At 45.4% G+C, this 23,399-nt stretch overlaps 1 protein-coding gene across 1 annotated transcript in view; it reads left to right on the forward strand.

The window, feature by feature from the left end:
- The window catches only part of ARHGAP31 (Rho GTPase activating protein 31), a 529,796-nt gene that overhangs the window by 426,276 nt on the left and 80,121 nt on the right, over positions 1-23,399 (forward strand). The window contains exon 7 of the mRNA XM_078656718.1: positions 22,661-22,859. Within this exon, the coding sequence (XP_078512844.1) occupies positions 22,661-22,859 (199 nt within the window). The remainder of the gene's footprint in view (positions 1-22,660; positions 22,860-23,399) is intronic.

Raw genomic sequence — 23,399 nt, forward strand, 5'->3', positions numbered from 1 at the left:
TGGGGGTAACAGGCCCGTGTTCCATCACCTTCCAAGATCGGATGGCCGAGCATGGGACCTGGAGAGATGGGAGCAAGGGAGGGCACCCATTAACTCTCCCGAACCCAAACGTAGAGCTCGAAGTTGGGATGGTAGGGAGACCAGTGAGCCCCCTTCGAAAGACATATTGCGAGCTGAGATAAAAGCCAAGAGACTCGATGTCTCCAGTTTAAGGTCAGACCTGGATGACATGGTAGATGGTACCCTGCCTTTAGAAAGAATGGAAATGTATGAGCAGGATGAAATACTGTATATGGCAAAAGACATCACTCGAAAGGCGAGAGCAGTCCATGAGAAGTTAGTCGAACTAGCAGGCAAATATATGGTGGATCTGTCAAGAACCAAAGCATTACAGGGTAACCACAGGCTACATTATACAGATCGAGACCTAGATGAGAGGAGAACGATTGGGCTGAAAACACACATAAGGGAACTGATTACTGGAATAAGGACATGGAGGGCACTAGATAAGTGGGAAGAGAGGTGGTCCAAGAAAGGGACCGGCAGGAGAAGCATGATTGGTATGACACCAGGACAGCAGGGAATAGAAGCTTACCCTTTGCGTGAAGTTGCAAATGGGAACTATGTACATGTCCCTTGGAGTAGGGGAGATTTAGCTGCTTTTACCACCTCCTTCCCCAAATTGCGGGAAAACCCTGTGGAGTGGTACAAGCAAGTCGAGAGATTTGTAAAAATCTCAAAGGTCCTTTGGATAGATCTGAACACGCTGTTTGACATTGTAGTACCAGGCGATCTGTGGACAGCATGCAAGGTTAGCGCTGAGTGGCCCACAACGGAGCCAGAGAGAGATGCTAAAACTAATGGGCCGTCCGAGATTGTGATGGCAAAATTCGAGAGAGTGATGACTTGGCTGAAAGAGAAAGTGCCAATGCAAGACATAGATTGGGTCAGAATAGACCGAACAAGACAGGAACCCAAAGAGACAGTTCATGAATATTACGAGAGATTGCTGAAGGCGTTTAAACAGTATAGCGGCTTGGATGTAATGGATCCAAAAGACATAGGGCAATTTGTGTCCAAGTTCGTCCTGGGACTGAGACCGGATATTAGTTTAATGATTCAGCAACACTCGATTTGTTGGCAAACTAAACCCCTAGATGAAATACTGAGATATGCCAGGTACTGCTGTGATGAGATAGACTCTAAGGCTAAGAAACTAAAAGAAAAGTTGATGGTGGTACAGATGCAGGCAGCAGGGAAGGGGGGACAACAGCAACAGCAGCAGGGAACAGGTACAGGAGGAAAGAAGCAGTACAGTCAGAACAAGGGCAATGAGGAGAGTTCCACCTTTAGACCCAGAATAGATATAGCTGCCTTGAAGAAAACGACAAGGTGCCACCAGTGTAACGAGGTGGGGCATTGGAAACGCGAGTGCCCCTACAATGTAGAGATAGGAGAACAAGAGATAGAGGAGGAAGAGGTCCAGAGCGCGCCTACAAGAGGGGTAATGCCATACCAAGGAAAGGTGCTCAAAGGGGGGGGGGCTCCTCCCCGAGCCCAGTTCCCGCAACCTCCTCGAGTAGGGAGTATGGGTAAGACCTATAGACAAATGCCCCTGTTTGTGGAAGGGGAAGAGTGCTATTATGTGGACCCATTAACCGGACAGAGAGTGGAAAGAGAAGACTGCACCCTCGGGGCAGCCTTGGAGGTAGACCAAAGGAGACCCTATGTGGAAGCAGAAGTAGCAGGGTGCCCTACGACATTTCTGGTGGACACAGGAGCCACTAGATCCACGATAAGATCAGCTGCAGTTCCAGACCTGCCCATGTCTGGAGAGACCATACAGGTGGTAGGGGTCGCAAATAGGAGAATAACCAGCCAATTGACAGAACCGGTACAGGTGAAAATAGGGAAGTACAGCGATGAGCACCAGTTTGTGGTTTGCGATTCAAGTCCTGTGTGTCTGCTAGGAAGGGACCTGTTGTGTAAATTGAATTGTACTATATATTGCACACCTCAGGGAGTGGAGGTATTGACCAATGATGATGATGCAGATTTCAAAGTTGCAAACTCAAGAATATGCGTGGAGCTGTACCCTACTTTGACAGTAGATGAGCTCCCCTGGGACTTGAGAGAGACAGTGGCATCAGAAGTATGGGATTTCACTGGGGAAGAGATAGGTTTGGTCAAAGGGGTGGACCCAGTGAAAATTGTAGTGAAACCGCATGCTGAGTTCCCAAGAACACCCCAATATAAATTGACTCCAGAAACGATTGCAGGTATAAAACCCGTGATCGAGTCCATGATCAAACAGGGAATACTGAAAGAAATCGTGGGTAGTCCATGCAACTCCCCGATTATGGGTCTGCAGAAACCAAATGGGAAATTTCGGATAGTACAGGACCTTCGAAAGATTAATAACATAGTCGTTTCGTGTTGTCCAGTGGTACCGAATCCATCAGTGATACTGTTTCAGATTCCATTTCAAGCAGAGTGGTTCACAGTGATCGATCTTTGTCAGGCTTTCTTTTCGATCCCTCTGGACGAAGAAAGCCATTTTCTTTTCGCATTTAAGCTGGAAAATCGCGTCCTAACATGGTGTCGTATCCCTCAGGGGTATACAGAGAGTCCATCGATCTTTAACCAGCTTTTGAAGAAAAATCTTGAAAGTCTAGTGCTGCCCCAGAAGTCAGTTCTGGTCCAGTACATAGACGACCTTCTTGTGGCGTCAGAAACAGAAGAAGCTTGCAGGGAAGACTCCATTGCTTTGTTAAATCACCTAGCTGCCAATGGGCACAAGGTGTCCCCGGGAAAATTGCAGTACTGCCTGACAGAGGTGCAGTACTTGGGACACAGAATAGAGAAAGGCAAACGAAAAGTGTCACCAGACAGGATAGAGGCGATCATGAAAATGAATGCGCCTAAGACACAGAGAGAGGTCAGGATGTTCCTAGGGATGGTGGGTTATTGCCGACAGTGGATCGTGAACTTTTCACTGAAAGCAAAGCCCTTGCAAAAACTGACGCACAGGGAGGTGAGTGATCCGGTACCATGGGACAAAGACTGTTTGATGGCATTCCTACAGCTGCGAGAGGACCTGTGTCGTGCTCCGGCACTGGGAATGCCTGATTACAATAAACAATTTTTTCTTTACTGTTGTGAGAGAGAAGGTTGCGCGTTGTCTGTGTTGGTCCAAATCCATGGGAATGCCCGTAGACCAGTTGCTTATTTCTCGGCTACTTTAGACCCAGTAGCCGCAGCGTTGCCCGGATGTCTCAAATCCGTTGCTGCAACGGGTGTCAGCATTGAAAGATGTGAAAATATCGTCATGGGGCACCCGTTAGAGGTGTGCGTGCCCCATTCTGTTGAACTGTTGATGACCAGAACCAAAACACAGCATCTGACCAACAGCAGGCTCACGCGCTATGAGCAAGTTATTCTTGCTGCAGAGAATGTGACCCTCAAGAGATGCTCTGTTTTGAACCCTGCTACCTTGATGCCACTTCCAAATGATATCGATGATGATGATGAATATACAGACCATGACTGCCTTGATGTGACTGAACTATGCACCAAACCCAGACCCGACATCGTAGATGAGCCACTGACTGACCCAGATGAAATTTTCTTTGTCGATGGCTCATGTGTAAGAGACGAAGTTGGGCAGTTAAGAGCGGCTTACGCTGTTTGTACAATTACGGGAGTTGTGGAAGCTGGGTGCCTGGAAGGAGTACACTCCGCTCAGGTAGCCGAGATTATTGCCCTGACACGTGCTTGCTTGGCAAGCAATCAGATTCGAGTCACCATATACACCGACAGCCAATATGGGTATGGGGTAGTTCATGATTACGGGCAGTTATGGTCTCAAAGAGGTTTCATGACCTCTTCAGGCTCTCCCATTCGCAATGGAGAGTTTGTGCGCCTGTTGTTAGAGGCATTGCAATGCCCAGCAAGTATCGCAGTTGTAAAGTGCACCGCACATACCAGAAATGAGGACTTCGTTTCGAAAGGCAATAGATATGCAGATGAAGTTGCACGGTATTGCGCGGAACAAGGGTACTCTTTCACAGAGGTGGATGTGGGTGGAATAAATGTAAGAACTGAATTAGCCATGATACTGGAAACTGTTGATACTTGGGATGAACTGTCAACCATGCAAGAAAATGCTCCTGATTCTGAAAAAGAAACATGGGAAAAGGCAGGATGTGTAATGGGTGAGACCCATTTTTGGGTCTCAGCAGATGGCAGAGCAGTGTTGCCCAATGAGATGGTGAGTCCAATGGCTAGACTCATACATGGTCCCGTACACTTAGGGAGAGATGCTATGCTGAGAGTGTTTAGACAGACTTGGTACAATCCTAAGTTTAGAATAGCAGCAGAAGCAGTGTGCCAGCGTTGTGTGACCTGTCAGCAGCTGAACGTGGGAAAAAGAACACCAGTTGCACTAAGTCACATAGGAAGGTCTGGAGGTCCATTCAATCGAATGCAGATAGATTTCATTGAAATGCCGAGGTGCAACCGCCTCCGCTATGTCCTGGTGGTGGTTTGTGTGTTCTCCAGATGGGTTGAGGCATACCCTACACGTAGGTGCGACACCCTCACAGTGGCCAAATTACTGCTTAGAGAACTCATTCCTCGCTTCGGGGTGCCGGCCTTTTTGGAATCAGATAGGGGAACACATTTTAACAGCGAGCTTGTGAAGATGATTTGTGTTGCGCTAAATATTGACCAGAAGTTGCATTGCAGTTACCGACCAGAAGCCTCAGGGATTGTGGAGCAGATCAATGGCACGATCAAGAGCAGGATAGCAAAAGTGTGCTCCTCAACGACCCTGAGTTGGCCTGATGCCCTGCCATTGGTTCTCATGAGCCTTCGTAGTACCCCAGACAGAAGAACAGGGTTGTCACCACATGAGGTGTTAATGGGAAGAGCAATGAGGCTGCCATCTGTCCCAGCTACTGCGCTGTTAAATATCACAGATGATATGATCCTGGATTATTGTAAGGGGCTGTCTGACGCCATGCGTTCTGTGTCCCTTCAGGTGCAGGCTGCCGAGGTTCCAGCGTGCCAGGGCCCGTGCCATGACCTGTACCCTGGGGACTGGGTCCTGGTGAAGAAACATGTGAGAAGAAGCTGCTTGGATATTCGTTGGCGTGGGCCCTTCCAGGTCACCCTGATCACGAACACAGCTGTAAAGGTGGGAGGCCTGCCCAATTGGATCCACGCGTCACATACGCGAAGGGTTCCAGCACCTCTGGAAACAGCTCCTCTCTCGGATAGACGTCCAGCAGAGGACCGAGAAGCCATAGAGGGGGCTAGCCAAGCTGTAGAGGTGCCAGCGGAAGCAGGGAACGAGTCTGACCAAGCTGAGGACGGTCAGTACAACAGCGAAACTGAAGACGCTACAGAAGGAGAAAGTAGCTGGGAGTACGAGTCAGACCCTGACAGGTCTGAGAGAGAGCGAGAACAGACAAGAAGAAGAAGGAGTAGAAGGGCACGTGGAGAAGCAAATTGGCCGCAAAGAAGGAGCTCTAGCCTGAGGTCAACTCCAGAAGCAACCCTTCCTCCGATATCAGAAGACTCAGACCCGGAAGAAGGTGCTCAGGGCGCTGAAGCACCCGACCGAAGAAGGTCAAGAAGAGTGCGTGTACCTAACAGAAGATACTCCACACCTGAGTGGACATATCTGGCGACAAATGTCTGTGAAACCGGAGACAGGGAGGATCCGAGCGGTGGTGGTGTCCAGTTCTGAGCCCATTATCACCGTGGAAATAAGACTGTTGGTACCCGGTGTCGAACAAGAAGGGTCACTAACATTCATGCTCCCCAGACCTCCCCGCCTCAGCAAGTTAAAACACATGTTTCTTACAGAATTGCAATTCCCCGACTTTGGTACAACGATAACAGCACATGAAGAGCACAATCTTCGTTTGGAAATACTGAACTATGCTATTGAAGCTGCAACCACAAACCTGATAGTAGACTGTTAAAGAACTTTGTAAATAAAGCAAGCAGAAAAGAAGATTACCTAGCGCCCAGGAAGCAGAGAATTTTAGGGAACTTCCCTTGAGTTGATGGAGAAGGGCTAGGGTTGTCTTTATTGAACTGTTAAAGGACTTTTGCGAAGAAGGCTGTCAGCCTCCAGTTGTGTGGACTCTAAAGACAAAAGGATTGAAAAGAGACTGTAAAGGAACGAGAGGAAAAGAACTCTTTGCTAAAGATAAGAGAGAGCCATATAGTCTGACGAAATGGAGGCCGGCACCCCGAACCGCAGAGCTAAATGTATAATAGGTACACTAATAGTAGGAGTGATAATATTAATAGCTTTAGTGGTAACAATTTCTTATGTAAAGGGACATGAGGAAGAGGTAAAGGTAACTGATGTGAAATCTGTAGAAACGCTTACACCGACTGTTGCTGGTGAGAAAAGGGAAAACACTCAAGAGAAAGCGTTATTGGCTGCAGAAGCCCGCAGGTTACACGTAGACGAGTCCCAAGGAGACTTTAGGTCAAATGCTTATGCTAAACTTTTATATGAATACGTGGATGCCATGGAGGTTAAGGATTGCTACGTCTGCATGCAGTTGCCGGCATCTGTAGATGAAGGAATTCGATATCATCACCTCCCGCTGACATATGGCATTACATGTAGCTTATTGCTTAGTATATTTTATGAAAGAGATAGTTTTGAATACTATTTCTCCAATTATGATTCAGTGTTGCCAGAAGTCCCAAATTATAAGCAGATGAACAAATGGGATTACTGGAAGAGTGAAGACAGATTGGCCAAGTTCTTCATTCCTTGGATTACCTTAGATACTTCACATGCCCGTAGAAATAATCTGACATGCAAGGTGTCAGAAGTCGAGAAGAAGTTCATAGGGCAGGTGGATGATCGTTACAGGAGACAAAAGATTTTGAAAAAATCAGGACAAGGGAAAACGGATTGGACCGAGGAAGAGAAGTCACACCAGAGAAAGGGTAGTAGTGGTCCAATAGCTTTAGATAAAGCGCAGAGAGGAAAGCTATGTCTTCACAGAGCCAAAACGTATTATGAAAATGTATACGTTGGAGAAGTGGACTGTGAACATGCTTTTAATTTAGAGTACTACACTAAGGATTTCCTGAAGGGAATGCAAGTGATTCCAAATGTGTATTTTGTATGTGGAAGAAATGCTTACGTGAGACTACCTGACAACTGGTATGGATCATGTTACCTAGCAATTGTCTTCCCCAAAATATATCATGCACAAGACTTAGTGATCATTGAGGGCAAGACATCTTCGAGGGGAAGGAGAGATATAGGCGATGCAGAAATGGTTGGAGATGTCTTTGGAGCTATGTTCCCTCTTTTGGGAGTAATCCTTAATGATGTTAAAATTAGACGACTGGCAACAGTTGTCGACAGGTTATCTGCCAGCACTGCTCAGTCCTTAATGCTGGTAGAAGGAGAGATGCAATCGATAAGGGCTATGGTTCTTCAGAACCGTCTTGCATTAGATGTCCTATTAGCAAAAGAGGGCGGAGTCTGTAAGGCTTTGAAGGTCCAGGAATGTTGCACTTACATTCCAGACAATTCAAAACCCCTTGAGAAGGTTATTAGGAACATAACTGATATTCACAAGGAGATCGAAGACTTGAGTAGAGAAAATGTCTGGGAAAAGGTGGGCCACGGAATGAGTGCAGTTGGTGGGTGGTTTTCCACCTTAGGCAAAAGCTTTGTTTGGTATATTCTAAAACCTGTCATCATAATATTGATCTGTGGGATTATATTGTGGGGATTGGTGAGGGTATTCAAATGGTACAGAGCAAGAAGGTCAGAAAGGGCCCAAAGAGAACAGCTGCAGAGATTGGCTGCCATACAAGATAATCAGTACAGGAGTCTGAGGGCTCTGGAAGCGCAGAGAATGCCAGCAATAACGTCAGTTTAAATGTTAGTGATGACCCCGAGAGGTCATCAAAGGGGGGAACTGAGAGAGCGCAAACTGACTTAAATGTATGAGTGCATCACACTTACCTGTAGTAAGCACAAATCATGAGGAGAAATGCCATGAGTGCTAATAGTACCTGCAATTATATTCTAAATGTATAGCTAATGTAGAGATTTAAGTAGAAGTGGAACTAATACAGAAATGTGTGACACTATATGATTTTATTAGACGTGATTATTTTTTGAATCTATGTCGTGTAGCTGCTAAAATGTAAGATGGTCTGTGGTTAAACGCAGAATGTGGTAGGCCTCAGGGCCAGAGCTGGAGGGAAAGGGAAGATGTTTCTTTTCACGACACAGATTGTATTACCGTTTTGGTCATTGCATTAATGGGCCAGGATATATAAAAATGTTTACTGAATAATAGAATAAGAGTATTAACATGCTTTAATTAATGAAGAAGTTGAATGCTATAATAATAATGAAATATTGTAGGCCTGAAATGTTTTAACGTTGATTTACACGTACATGTCTGGGCTGAGAAATGTTGCAAGCCTTTTTAGAAGTCTATGAGAGTTGGGTTCTTGGCGGCAGATATCTGTCTGCAACAGGAAAGGGGGGATCCAATTATAAATGAATGAATAGAGGTCTGTTCAGTAGAAGGCCCAGACATGGAGGAGGGTTCCGGAATGTTTAAGGGGTATCAGCGGGCCGGAGAAGAGCCTGAGAAGCAAGGTCAACTCTAACGTCTGAGGCCCAATACAAAGCATCATGGAAAAAGCCTGAAGCTACACCACGTGAGAGGCGTTTCGCAAGGGGCGTCTCAAATGTTGTTGACTGTTTTGTATTAGGGACAGCACCCCTGGGTGGAGTTAGAGCAGATACCTGAGGACCCTTTAGAGAGCGGATGGGTAGGCAGAGAGGGGTCATGACTGGAGAACTATAGGTTTTCACCAAGAGACTTAGAGTGGGTGACTTCCCTTGGGGGTCATTCACTGCTGACACCTTTGTTAGGTTGGGATTTGGTTAAGTAGGGATACCATCTAGAGCAGGGTAGGGACAGCCTAACCTTTGCGTTTTCCTCCAACCTAAATGAAGGAGAGATATGCGTCCATGCTGATAGCTTTATTATTCTTAGAACTTGTGTTAGTGATTTCTGTTGCTCGTCTGAGGGCTTTCCGAGAGCACATGTATGTAATTGGACCTGTGTATCTCGTGAATCTCATTTTGAGATGCCTGTATTTGCAGCTTATCATATCTTTACAATAAACCTTTGAAAGCTAGAAGTTGTTTGTGATCTTTGGGAGCAGAGTCCTTTATTGGGTGAACTAACTTGCAGATGGGTGTACTGTTTTCCTCCAAGACAGGCAACAAAGGTTCAGTCGACCAGATCGAGGTTTAGATCAATAGAGATAAGGTATCGATCAAAATCTCGCCCTTTCAGTAGCAACACAAAGGGTTTAGGTGCAGCGTTGGACGTGGCCCCTGGGTAGAGTTCTTCTGCACACGAGAGTGTGAGTGGCAAAAAGGATGCACTGTGTGGTTAGACTTTAATGCACAAAACACATGTTCTACTACATTCCTTATTACGGTATTTTCCCTTAGTAATCTTTGGAAAATTGTTGACAGGTGAAGTTATTTAAAGCACTTGGTTCAAATGGAAAAATAATGTAATGACAAGTTTTATTAGGGTGGAGTGGGAGTGCCTTGGGTCTTCTCAGTTCGCCATTCGACCAAAACATGTGATTCTGAAAGAGTCACTTTCTCCCCCGTGACTTAACTTATACACACCTGCAATTGAGTAATTCAGAAATGTGAATATAACACAAAGTGCTGTACCAATTACAATGTCTTCCTCGTCCCCGAATTACAAAATCAAACTTTCTGTGAATCTGGCCTCCACCACAGAGTTGTCCTAGTACACCATCTCATACTAGAGGAATTCCTGGAACATTCAAAATCTTCTTCCTACAGCTGTCTAATCCCATGAGCCGGGTCTGAGCTACTTCTAAATCAAATACCTGAAATAATATGAATATTTTTGTGGTATCTTCCTCTTAAAATATTAGTCTGAAAATTTGTATTCTCTCAGTTTCTGACTTGAAATCTTGCTTCCTGGTTCCAAAATGCTGGCATATAAGCAAGCTGCTAAATATCATGTGAGTGATAAGCCTGCACACCTTGCGGGTTTTCTGAAAAGAGGTCACAGAGTTTCTGTCACTGGACCAGTCCTGAGTTGTAATTATATCCACATGGCCTCTGCCATCCTTGGGTTGTGGGATCGGTTGATTCCTCAGGTGGATCTTCTGCCACTCTTGAGTGCGCTCCGCAGTGTATGTATTTTGGCTGGTTGGATAATGCCCATTCCTATCTATTGCTCCTTTACTATCCAGGGCTGACCTCACAGACCATATAATGTGGCTAGAGTGTAAACTGCCCAATCCCATGATTTGCTCTGATGCCACACCTGGGCACTCTTCTGAGCGAATATACCAAGGTGGGTGGAGTAATACCATTGTGTTGTGGGTCTGCTCTGCCACCCCCAAGGGGACTCCCAGGACACATGGCATGGCTGTGGGTTGCGCCACGACACTCTTCGTGGACTCCTCAGGGCTCAGAACATGACTGGTTGCATCAATTTCTCTTCCAAAGGGCTTCTCCCTGCATCCACTTGGTGGACTCCACAGAGCACGCACCATGACTGATTGTATAATGACCATTCCTATAGGCTGCTCCATGCCACAACTGGGTGAGCTCCTCTGGCCTTTACTACGGCTGCTCAACTAAAGTTTGTTCCTTTGTCACCCTGTGGACCCACCAGAAGCCATACCATCGCTGGTGATGGAATGTCCGTTCTTATGTGTTGCTCTATGCCACTCTTTCTAGCCGCCTTGGATAATGTATCATGGCTGGTTGTATAATTTCCTGTTCCTGTGGGTTGCCTCCTCCTATTCCTAGGTGGACTCCTGAATGTTAATTTTTGTACTTGCTCTTAGGCGGCATCACTATCAGTAGCTTCCTCTTACATCGCAACCATATACCGTGGCTGGTCCAATAATCAATGACCCTCAATTACAACATCATATAATGTGACTGGGTGAATAATGTTCACTCCCTTAGGTTGCTCCCTTGGGTTGCTCCCTTGGGTGGTTCCCTTGGGTTGCTCCAAGCAGTTTCTGGGTGGACTCCTCAGGCATATGCGCGGGTAGGTTGTGTAATAGTTGCTCCACAATCCCTTGCTGTCGGACGATCAGAAGATACTCCATGTTTATGACTTGTTATGTGCGATTCTGCATTCTTGATTCCGTCTAAGGAGGAGGACACCAGTTGAGTCGGTATAATGCAGAAATAGTCATAGAGGCCACTGAAAGAGCAGAGGTTTAACCACTTTCTAGGATAAGTGTAAGGTTAGCAAACAGCAAGTTTTTATTTGTAGGAGTGGCTTAAATCTGGGTGCCTTCTTTAATTCAATATCAACACTCACAGTTCTGTTTCAGCAGCTACTGGTCAATGGACTGCACAGGCCTGGCAGGAGGCTATGGTTACATTTTGAATTGCCGATCAACGTGGGTCAACCACATAGGCATAGAAAGGTCAAGAAAAGTGCTTTAAGGTAAATCCTACTTTTGAGTGGGAGGCTGTGTAATAAGCATCGTGTAGAAATGGCGTGGACTCTTCTTTTTAGTGTGCAAACTATTTGGTACAATATTAGACTGAATTAAGGCCGATCAGATGGTATTAGTGCAAAAACAACAGTTGATGGACAGAATGCAGAACAATGTCATACATACACCCCAGTACAGAGACCTGGGCCTAAATCTATCGTTTTTTTGCTCACCATGCCATTCCAGTTTGAACCCAGCCATATGCAAATCAGTCTTGACCCTGTGCCCCATGGGAACAACCCAGCCCGAACTGCCAAGCCAGGTCCTCCCTGGACTGGAAACAAGCATCCTAGGACTGGTTTCGGTCTTTCAGCCCTCATCAGCCAGGATTGCTTGATTCCAGTGGCATGGAGAACACGGGACTCACGTCTGAGCATACCCGTCCCACTCGGGGTGACAAATGCAAAAACAACAGTTGATGGACAGAATGCAGAACAATGTCATACATTCACCCCTGTACAGAGATCTGGGCCTACATCCATCGTTTTTTTGCTCACCATGCCATTCCAGTTTGAACCCAGCCATATGCATGTGGTGTGGTGAGCAAAAAACGATGGATTTAGGCCCAGATCTCTGTACTTGGGTGAATGTATGACATTGTTCTGCATTCTGTCTATCAATTGTTGATTTTGCAGATGGAATTAGTGGCATAATGCTAAGCAACTTGCAGAATTTGAAAACCAGATGCTTGCCAATCACCAGAATTCTCAGGGCCATGACATAGTCCAGCCACATGCCCTTCTATAAAAGGTCTATGATGATTGGCTAAGTGTTTAAGTCAGCTTGTAGCTAAGGATGACACTCAACTCCAAACACAACTAGAGAAACCACATTTATTTATTTATTTGAGTATATAGCGCTGGCTAGTCCCAGAGGTATCAGAGCGCTTTACAAAAGGATCCACAAAATTACATTGGTTACAAGTTACATCAGTTACAAGAAAACATTTCAAGAGCGTCTGAAGATGAAATAAATGGAGCTTAGAAGGGTACGGGGGGGGGGAGAAAACTCACCAGAAAGCATCAACCAAACTGTCATATTTCCTACTTTTGATGTTCAGAGAGGAGCAAGATTAGTGTCCAGCGCTGGATGGGTAGTGCTACACGAAACAAAAAAATTGATCTAGCGTCCAGAGGGGTTTATTCATACCTGCATCTTAGCCGTGGATGCTAGGGCACGTGAGCCACAAGACATAGTCAGAATCTCACCTCGATCGACCTGCTCATTTGATATAGGCCTGTGCGGAGTAAGCGGTGGTTTCCAAAAAACTCTGCCGCACTTCACAAACTGTTTGTTCCGCTCTGGAAAATCATCATGAACAGCACAATGCGCAGTGCAAGAGGGGGCTGCTTCTTTCTGCCACTCAGGTAGATGTTATTTTTGAGTGACAGCTTCCTCAACGCGAATGGATGGTTTCTCAACGCAAGAGGTCGCGACTATCTGCAACTGCCCGCGTTGATAAAACTCGCTGGGAAGTGGTCTATTGTTGGATTTTCCCACTTGCCAACATAACTTTGGCGACCGCAAGCGAGGAAAAAACTTCACTCCGCAAAGTGGAGTTTTTTCAGAACTCCGCGTACTATGTGGAATGCAGAAATCTATGCAAACTCCGTAAAAGGAGCAGAGCTCACCGCGCAGGTCTACTCTTTTGAATTTGGCCCAGCAATACCTTTAGGAATCTGCTCTCTCGCCTGGGGTGCATGAAGTTGTTTCAATGAGAAGCAGCTGCAGTGCTATTTACTGAATCTGCAGCATCAAGGGAAAACCCTAGGAAAAGACCACGTGCCCTGTAACATTTAGCACACCAAAGACTGATGTCTGCCAGCACAGAGCAGTCCACTGTTTACAGAAGGCACATCAAAGAAAGCTGCAGTTTATCTTCACACAATACACAACGGCGGTGCACATCTGTACAAGGTCAAATGTTTTGAAAATGTTGTGGTACAACTAAAGCATTATCTGGGTTAAGTGGATTACTCATCACTGTGCCATTACTTACATGCTAAAAAGACACCTCTAATTTCAGAATAACTTTGGTGAATACAAAATGTAAGTAAGAGGCACTTACCCTATCTCTGTAAAAGAACTTTCAATCAAAACTCTAAAGAAAACTGTTTGCACTGCTGAAAATACACAAGAAACGTCCCCACAAACGCACATTTACATTTGCTTATATATTTTGTGCTGATTGCAAACTGTATGATTGTTTTAACAACATAAATACAAAAATATTTTCGGCTGCTTTTCTGATAAAGATTTATTTCTCTGATCTTAATGCATGTGAAATATCTTTCATCGCTTGTTCACTTTTAACAGATTATCTACACGTCACAGTACTGATCTATATCACTCATGTGCTGTGTAGTCAGTCTTTTAAAGGCGCAAAGTGCATTCAGTTAGCAGTGATGAGATGTCAATTACTGAAAAATGTGCCACCAGACAAACAAAGCTTTCATTGGATTCTGCTGTTTATTTTCTACTCAAGTAGTATGGTGTCGAATTGGCAATAGATACCGCCAACTACTTTAAAGGACAATTAAATATAGTCATAGAATTGTACCTTCTCTATATCACTTGTGTTTATTATATGGCAGTAATATTGCATTGCACTAAAGGATGTAACCCAGTGCTAAATTTTAGCCAGTGGTTATGGGTGCTCGGCACCAGCACTTAACATCCTGCCACATGGTGGCGCTGTTTGTGTAATTTAGAGATTTGAAAAACAACAGTTTTTGAAAAAGTACTAATACCTGCCACCCACTATTGTTAAAGCTTTGGGGGCCTGGAATAGCCTGAATTGTCACACTTGTAGTGGTGTGATGGTTAGTAGTTGTGTGGGTACTGTCACTGGCAGTGCTGGCACAGGCAATGGGTGGTGCAAGCTCTTATTTAGTTCCAAATTAAGCACTGATATAACCACTACATCCTATGGTAAGTTAGGTTAGTAGATGTTGAAAGAAGAATAGTAAATGTACTTACCATGGCAGTGTAGTGGTAGGTAATGAGGAGGATGCTTTATTATTGTAGCTCAATATTCGTCCAAATAGTGTCCTACAGCCTTCATAGTTGAACACGCCATTAATCTAGGCGTGTGGGTTTAGAATGATGCACACATGCTGTTATGCCCATTAAGGGCATTATACCAATGAGATTGCTTACATACTCAATCACTCTTATTCCAACATGTAATACATAAAATACATAAATAGAGGGTCTTTTCGTCATCTGGCTTCATCCATTAATGGGTTACCCTGTTATTCACGGTTTGTTTGCGTCCCCCTCAGCTTTGAGCATGAAACACTAAGTCAGCACACATTATCCCCTGACTCCCTTCACATGGAGTGACTGCACAAAACCTGTGCACATTAACCACAACTACTTAAAAATAGTTACTTTCTCTTCAGTGACAAAGCTAGTTCAAAGTGTACTTTTTAAATTAATTTTATTTTTAATATTAAATAGTCTATTTATGTTGTATGCAGGTTGTCTGCCCAGTTACATAGGAATTTATTTTCCATCTGCTTTTTTTAATTTTCTGGTATAGAGTACTGAAGTGCCATTGTAATATTCTAGCTGCCAGTGATTTGAGTGCTTGGCTAGACTGTTATGTTATCTTGTCTCCATCGCAAACAATAATATTAACAAGGTGCACAGAGCAGCTTGAAAGCTTGTGGTATGACAAACATGTTTGCTAAAGCAGCCGCATCACTAAATATTTTTCAGATGTAGCATTGTTATTGCAAACATATGCCAGCCATGTTTAGGTGGTGGCATATTGTCATTTTTTTCATTTTTGTGGTGCATAGTTGCAATATTTTATTGTTTAAATAACCGTCAAACCAGCCTGCCAATGCCAGCCCTATTGGCTTTGCCAATGCTTGTTGCCAGAGTTTCCCAGATGAGGCAGTCATATGTGTGCGTTGTCACAGAGTGCATCAGCTGGCTACTCTCAAAGTAGTCAAAGGTTGAGCTGTTAGATTTCTGCTAAATGTTTTATCTGGTGGTCTTGCCAGCACCTGCAGCTTGTTGTTGCTTCTGTGTCCATTAACTGGTTGGCAAGCGTGCAGTTCCGGAAGCTGCTAGAGCTTGAACTAGTAACTTCACCTCGGTCACTCCTGTTCTCCAGGAGCTTGCACTAGTCTTTTTTTTCTGTAGCTAAATATTGCAAAACTTAATCTTGTCAATAGCTGCTTTCTTAACTTCAATCAATCAAGAAATTTGTATAGCGCGCTACTCACCCAGAGGGTCTCAAGGCGCTTGGGGAAGAGGGGTCCGCTACTGCTCGAACAGCCAGGTCTTGAGTTGCTTCCAGAAGGAGAGGTGGTCTTGGGTACGACGGAGGTGGATGGGAGGGAGTTCCAAGTCTTGGCTGCCAGGTAGGAGAAGGATCTTCCTCCCATGGTGTCTCTTCGGATGCGTGGAACCGCGGCGAGGGCGAGGTTGGTTGATCGCAGTTGGCGGGTGGGAGTGTAGAAGGTCAGGCGGTTGTTGAGGTATCTGGGGCCCAGGTCGTGGAGGGCCTTGTGTGCGTGGGTGAGGAGACGGAACGTGATTCTCTTGCTGACGGGGAGCCAGTGCAGGTCTCTCAGGTGTCCGGAGATGTGGCTGTGTCGGGGATGTCCAGGATGAGTCGTGTGGAGGTGTTCTGAATGCGTTGGAGTCTTTTCTGCAGTTTGGTTGTGGTTCCGGTGTAGAGGGTGTTTCCGTAGTCCAGTCGACTGGTGACGAGTGCTTGGGTGACCGTCTTCCTGGTTTCGGTGGGGATCCATCGGAAAATCTTTCGGAGCATGCGTAGGATGTTGAAACACGATGATGAGACGGCGTTGACTTGTCTGGTCATCGAGAGGGAGGAGTCCAGGATGAAGCCCAGGTTGCGTGCATGGTCCGTTGGTTTGGGTGCGCTGCCTAGGGCCGGGGGCCACCAGGAGTCGTCCCAGGCAGAGGGTGATGATCCAAGGATGAGGACTTCCGTCTTGTCTGAGTTCAGTTTCAGGCGGTTGTTCTTCATCCACTCGGCTATTTCTTTCATCCCTTCGTGTAGGTTGGTTCTGGCGGTGGCAGGGTCGTTGGTGAGGGAGAGGATCAGCTGGGTGTCGTCGGCGTAGGAGATGAGGTTGAGGTTGTGTTGGCGTGCGATGGCTGCGAGGGGGCTCATGTAGACGTTGAAGAGGGTGGGGCTGAGTGATGATCCTTGTGGTACGCCGCAGATGACTTCGGTGGCCTCGGATCTGAACGGGGGGAGGCGGACTCTCTGGGTTCTTCCGGCGAGGAACGAGATAATCCACTCCAGTGCCTTCTCTTGGATTCCGATGTTGCTGAGACGTTGTACTAGGGTGCGGTGGCAGACAGTATCGAACGCTGCGGAGAGGTCCAGGAGGATGAGGGCCGCTGTTTCCCCGTTGTCGAGCAGGGTTCGGATGTCGTCAGTGGCTGCGTTGAGGGCGGTCTTGGTGCTGTGGTTGGCTCGGAAGCCGGACTGTGAGTGGTCGAGGGATCCGTTCGTCTCGAGGAAGGCGGCAAGCTGACTGTTGACGGTCTTCTCGATGACTTTGGCGGGGAACGGGAGGAGCGAGATTGGGGGGTAGTTCTTGAGGTCGGTGGCGTCTGCTGAAGGTTTCTTCAAGAGGGCGCTGAGTTCGGCATGCTTCCAGCTTTCCGGGAAGGTGGCGGTGTTGAAGGAGCAGTTGATGATGTCCCGAAGTTGGGGTGCGATGACGGAGTCGGCCTTGTTGAAGACGTGGTGGGGGCATGGGTCGGTTGGCGATCCGGAGTGGATGGTGTTCATCGTGCGGATGGTGTCTTCGGTGTTGACAGGGGTCCAGGCGCGGAGGGTGGTGGTGGGGGGCGTTGGTTCTGTGGTTGGGTGCGTGGTCTGTTCGCCGAAGCTGTTGTGTATGTCGGCGATCTTGCTGTGGAAGAACGAGGCGAGAGAGTCGCAGAGGTCTTGTGAGGGAGTGATGTCATTGTTACGGGCGCTGGGGTTGCTCCAGCAGTGAACGTATGCCTTGTTCAGCATGTGCCCTTTACTGTAGCGCTGATCAACATTGCCAGTCTCCACCAATACACAACATGGAACAACATTGCTGCTGCCTCTCCCACTCTCTTGCTGCTCCTACTATAAAGCACCCGGTTAGTAGACCAGACTAGTTTCTTTGTTGTACAACTAGTGCATTCCTCTTTAACTTTGTCTAGCCCTGATCTGGCTAAAGTTTTCTGTGAATCAAAGTAGAGTGTCCATCCCTAACTTTAAATTTCATTATTGATGCATTAAAATCACATATTCAAGTATGTATGAATTGTGGTGTATTTCTTTTTACCTGTGCTTTTATGATCATATTGGGCGAAATAAAGAATTATTGACTGACTGAACATATTCAAGTAAAGTTCTGTGTCCCTACTTTTGACTTACAAATAGAGTTCATAAACCTTCTTAGATTCTACAGAATATTTCCAAACACTATTTGAGAACTCTGTGCAAAAAGCGTAATTCCATGTGTGCGAACTCTTAGCTCATGTAACGCGGTGATGATCATACACTCTTTCCAAAGTACTCCAGAGGAAATGTTAGAAGATCCTCCCCTGTGGAGTTATTGTGCTTGTTCTCTCCTGAAGAAAGGTGCAGAGAATACAAAAATACCTCTACAAGCAAAATACTCTGCACTATGGTGATGGACCTGTCCTCACTCCTGCCTCGTTCCCGAAAAACATAAGGATTGCTTCAACTGCATCTTTACAAGGAGTATCAAGAATAAAGAATAAAGCAATTCTCTTTCCCATGTCCTGCATCACTAATGGCATCCCATTGCAGCTCTTACTGGTTGCGCGAATGACCGGCCATGAGTGCTATAATCCCAGAATGGATTTTGATGCTCCCGGCCGGACCTGTGTCTCAATCAAAACATTCTAAAGGACAATGTCAATGTTTTGCAAGTAGAACCCATTTGGTCCTAAAAAAATTACAGACCGGGAAGTCTTAAACCTTCCAATTTTTATTTTCAGAATTAAGGGCCAGATGTAGGTAGCCCTTTACCGGTCGGAATCGGCCGAAAATACCGATTTTCGGCCGTTTCCGACCGGTAAAGGGCTAAGGAGATTTAGGGGCACAAAAAACGGTCATTTTCGGTAATTTTACCGAATCGGTAATTTTACCGAATCGGTAAAATTACAGAATCGGTAAATTTACCGATTCTGTAAATTTTACAGATTCGGTAAATTTACCATTCGGTAAAAATACCGAAAATGTATTTCGGGATGTAGGTAGCACTTCTAACAGTGCTACAGTGCCTTTAGAATTCGGTATTTACCATGTAATACAATTGCATGGTAAATAACGAATTCTTGTGTACATGCACATCTGTGCATGTACACCTGTGCCATGTGGCACACAGACATGCCCTAAGGGCATGTCTGTGTGCCACATGGCGCAAACGCCAGTTACAGGGGTGCAACAGGGTGTCAAAGTGACACCCTGTCCCCCTTAGCAATTTGGTATTTTTACCGATTCGGTAAATACCGAATCGGTATTTGCTATTGAATCCTATGGGCTTCAAGGCCCATAGGATTCAATAGCAAATACCAATTCGGTATTTACCGAATCGGTAAATACCGAATCTTACCGATTCGGTAAAAAATACCGAATTTTTACCTACATCTCATTTACCGATTCAGAAATACCGAATCGGTAAAATTCGGTATTTATGAATCGGTAAATGAGATTTACCTACATCTGGCCCTTAGTCATACAGAAATGAATCAGAATAGTCAAATCAAAGAATCAATAAATCAGTGTACAAAGCTCAGTTAAAGTACAGAAGTAAATTATAGAAGTCAGTAAGGTTCAGATCAGCAGAATACAAAGCTTTAAATTGGAGAGCGTGCGGCATGGACTGACCTCTAGGGGTAAGTGGGGAAAGGCTCTATTTTACATGCATAAGAGCACGCTTTTATAGGGTTCTGAACAAAGGATTGCATACATTTACTGCGGTTGAACATTGTTCTCAGGAACTGAACCCAATCAGAATTAGACATAGAGAAACAGTTGCAAATTAATACATTTAGAAAAACTCGCATAATTCTGCAATGCAGAGCTTCTCACAGACACCACCTGTGCTGGAACAAATATTGTTACATAGTGTGCGAATCTACTGAGACAGCTGGTGCAACCTTGAATTTGTACACTTTTTTATTTGGAACCACTTGTGAATTTCACTGTCCTTCCCCCTGAAGCACACAAAACCAATTCTTCTGAGACGCGAATATACAAGTGTATCCAGTTTACAATGAAATGCCATAAACAAGAGGAAGTCTGCGGCTTAAAATCTCGATGTTAGTCAAACTGTGAGTTTTCATTCTTGCAAAGTATTGCATTTCATTCAAAAGTCTTCAGCACTAAAAATAGACATTCCAGAATGTTCCTTTGCTTGATGATGTCTGCTTTGGTTTTGAGACCTACTAGGACATTGTAAGAAATCAGGTTACTGGTTGAGAGGGGTGGAACCCCTAATGAGGTAACCACAATCCTTGCCAAGATGAACCTCTAAAGTCATCAAGTTGCCCGGTGCTTAACCTTCTGGTAGTTTGGCACAAAAGCAGTCAGGCTTAACTTAGACACAATCTATAAAGTGTTTATGCAGCACTCAAACAGAAACAAAATGAAAATTCCAAACCAATCATGAAAAATAGAGAACATTTTAATAGATTAAGTCATACCAAAACAACAAAAAAACAATCAATAGAACTGGAGGTACACAATTTCAAAGTTTTGGGTAAAAATAGTGACTAAAAGCACAATGGGTCACTCGAGGTTATCTGGTCATGCAAGGCCGGGAGAAGGTCGCACGTTCAGGCTGAATCGATGTAGCATGGGTTGGATATCGGGATCAGGCCTGTCCCGCTGAAGAGTTACCTTCTAAGTCTGGCATGAAGAGTTCCATTTGCGGTGCAGGTGGCCACGAGGAGCAGGTAGTGTGTCGTGGGTAATTGTTGCTGATGAAGCGTGAAGTGCTGGTGGTGCGTCACGGACGCTCTTTGCTATAACTTCACACTGGTGATCACCACTGGCCGTCTCTGCTGTACCACAAAGTGCGGCTTTTGATTTGCTGGCCATTGCTGGAAGAGGATATAGCGCGAAGACCAGGTCTTACCGTGGCTTAGCATTAGCAGTTTTTGCAGGCAGCAAAGTGTTTGCGTGAATGGGCCCTTTCATGATCTTGAGGGGCCCAAACTTTGGGATTTTCACCTTTTCTTTTTTAGGAGGATTACACTCTGTTTCCAGCCAAGGGACCAATACCTCAGAGGCACCTCTTGAGGATCAGGAGTCACTCCAGCACCCACCATTAGGGATCAGGCAGGTCCAGTTCCAGGTCCAGACATGTCCAATAGCAGGAGGTCAGCAGCGCTGTTGCAGGAAGGCCTCTATGCTTGTTGTATCACTGTAGCTCACACTGGAGGTCAGCCATTTGACCCTTGAAGTCACTCTGGTTAGCATAGGATGGAGGCAAGCAGGTCCAAAGTAGCAGAGCAATCCTCTGGCAGCAGGGCACTCCTTCTGGGACTTTCACAGGTCCAGGAGTGTACTGATGAGTGCCTCTGGAGGTCCAAAATGTATACTTGGTACCAACCTTTGTGTGGGGGAATCCCTGTCCTACACCCCACATCTGGTTCTAGAAAGTTTTTCCCCTGTCAAGGCTCCAAACAGACTGGGGTGACAAAATGCAGGGCAGGCCTGATTTCAGGTTCCTTTGTGTGTACGGGAGGAAAAGCTTTGTAGGGTAAGTGGGGCTGGGTACAGATCCTCCCCAATCACCCTGTCAGGATGTCCCATCCTATCCACACCTAAGACCCTTTTGTGTTACTGTCTGGAAGCAATACACAAACTCCAGCAGCAGAGCCACTCACCGTCATGTGACCCTGGACACTAGCATAAGGCACAGGTTGAGAGGACAGGAAAATACTGAATTTTTAAAGGAGGCATTTCCAAAATTGTCAGAGGGTGGTAAGTTACTATTCATTTGAGTTTAAACTGCATATCTCCTAATCTGCTTCCAATCTAAGGTTAGCACTTATTAAATGTAATAACCTAACCTAAAGTGAATGATAAAGATGGGCCTTCCAACAGTGAAAAACAACTTAAACTTAGATGCCCTACTTTTTAAATACAATGCACCCTGCCCTATGAGCCTCTAGAGCCTACCTTTGGGTGACATATAAGTACCAAAAAGGAAGGTTATGCCTGGCAAAATGTCTATTTTGCCAGATCAAAACAGTAGTTTAAAACTGCACCACAGGCTGCCGTGGCAGGGCTGAGACATGCTTTACAGTGCTTCTTTAGTGGGTGGCACAATGGGCACTGCTGACCACTGATAGCATTTATTTTACATGCCCTGGGTGCAGACACTTCCATTTACTAGGGACGTACATTTAAGTTAAATGGACCGATCATGTATATGTCGATTGAACCTTGTTTTAGGGAGCGAGCACAAGCACTTTACCACTGGTTAGCAGAGAAAAAGTGCACAAAGTCCTAATGCCAACAAAAACGAGAGCAGCAACATAAGGCAAAAGGGTGACCCTTCAAAAAGGGCTAGGTCATACAGACATCATTCACAGACATTCTCCTTTTAGAATGATGATAACACAAAGCGCTTTGTAACGTGTTAAACTGAGATTGTTGTTGCCAAGAAGGGTGAGGTCCTGACATGGAGAACATGTTTGGCCTGACATCTACTTTTTCATTTTACTATACACAGTCTCTACGGTTCAATATTGGCTCATGTGATGTGCAGCAAAGACTGAACTCCACAAGCACATATAATAGGAGCAGCAGACAACCTTCACAAGGGGAGTTACTTCTTCCTTACTTTGGAGATTTTCACTAGTATTTTTTTTTTACTGTAATCATATCAGCAAGTGTCAGCTCCTGGAATCAAGAGAAACCTCTCTTTATTTGGTCTGGTTGGTTATTTGAAAGACAACTCGGGTTTTAGCCCAAAATGCTCGTTTTAAACATTTTGCACAAAATCGTTATATTTTCTCAAACTTCTTCCCTTGCTTCTTTTGTACACAGATTGCAAACCCATCGTGAAGTGCATGACCCTGCCGTCCATGTCTACGCCAATGAAGCTAGTGAGCCTAGAAGAAGCTCAGGCACGCAGCCTCGCCGCAACCCATCCGGCCCGCAAAGAGAGGCGGGAGAACAGTTTGCCGGAAATTGGCCCCGTTCCTGGAACCTTCTTCCATACTGTAATCGACCTTCCTGATAACAAGTAAGAGCTACTTGACTAACTAACACTTCAGATGTGGAGTAATTGCAATCATCAACCAATGTTCCAGCTAGAGAACTAGCCAAGTTACTATCTGTTGTACAACTGGTTAACTAACTGACTCACTGAGCAACCAACAGACTGGTCAACTGACTCACCAGCTGAGCTTAAGTAGTTAGAATATCAGTGCTTAATTTGAGCTGGTGGTTTCCTGTGCTCGGTAATGGCACTTAATTGTCAACACGGGTGCTTTTGACAGTCTGCCACAAGGTTGCGCTGTCTGACTAATATCGAGATGCCCTCAACAGCAGTCAATTATTAAATCAATACATATAAATAAAATACTAATATGTGCCGCCCAAGCCATTCTTATATCTTTGGGGGCTTGGAATAGTCCGAATTGTCACACTTGTAGGAGTGTGATGGGTAGGAGGTGTGTTGTTACTATCATTGGTAGTGCTGGCAGGGGAAATGTGTGGTGCAAGCTGCAGCGGCCCCCATGGCACTTATTTTGTTTTACAAATGAAGCACTGTAGCATATGG

This window comes from Lissotriton helveticus, chromosome 8 (assembly GCF_964261635.1).
Source record: "Lissotriton helveticus chromosome 8, aLisHel1.1, whole genome shotgun sequence".
NCBI classification, from domain to species: Eukaryota; Metazoa; Chordata; class Amphibia; order Caudata; family Salamandridae; genus Lissotriton; species Lissotriton helveticus.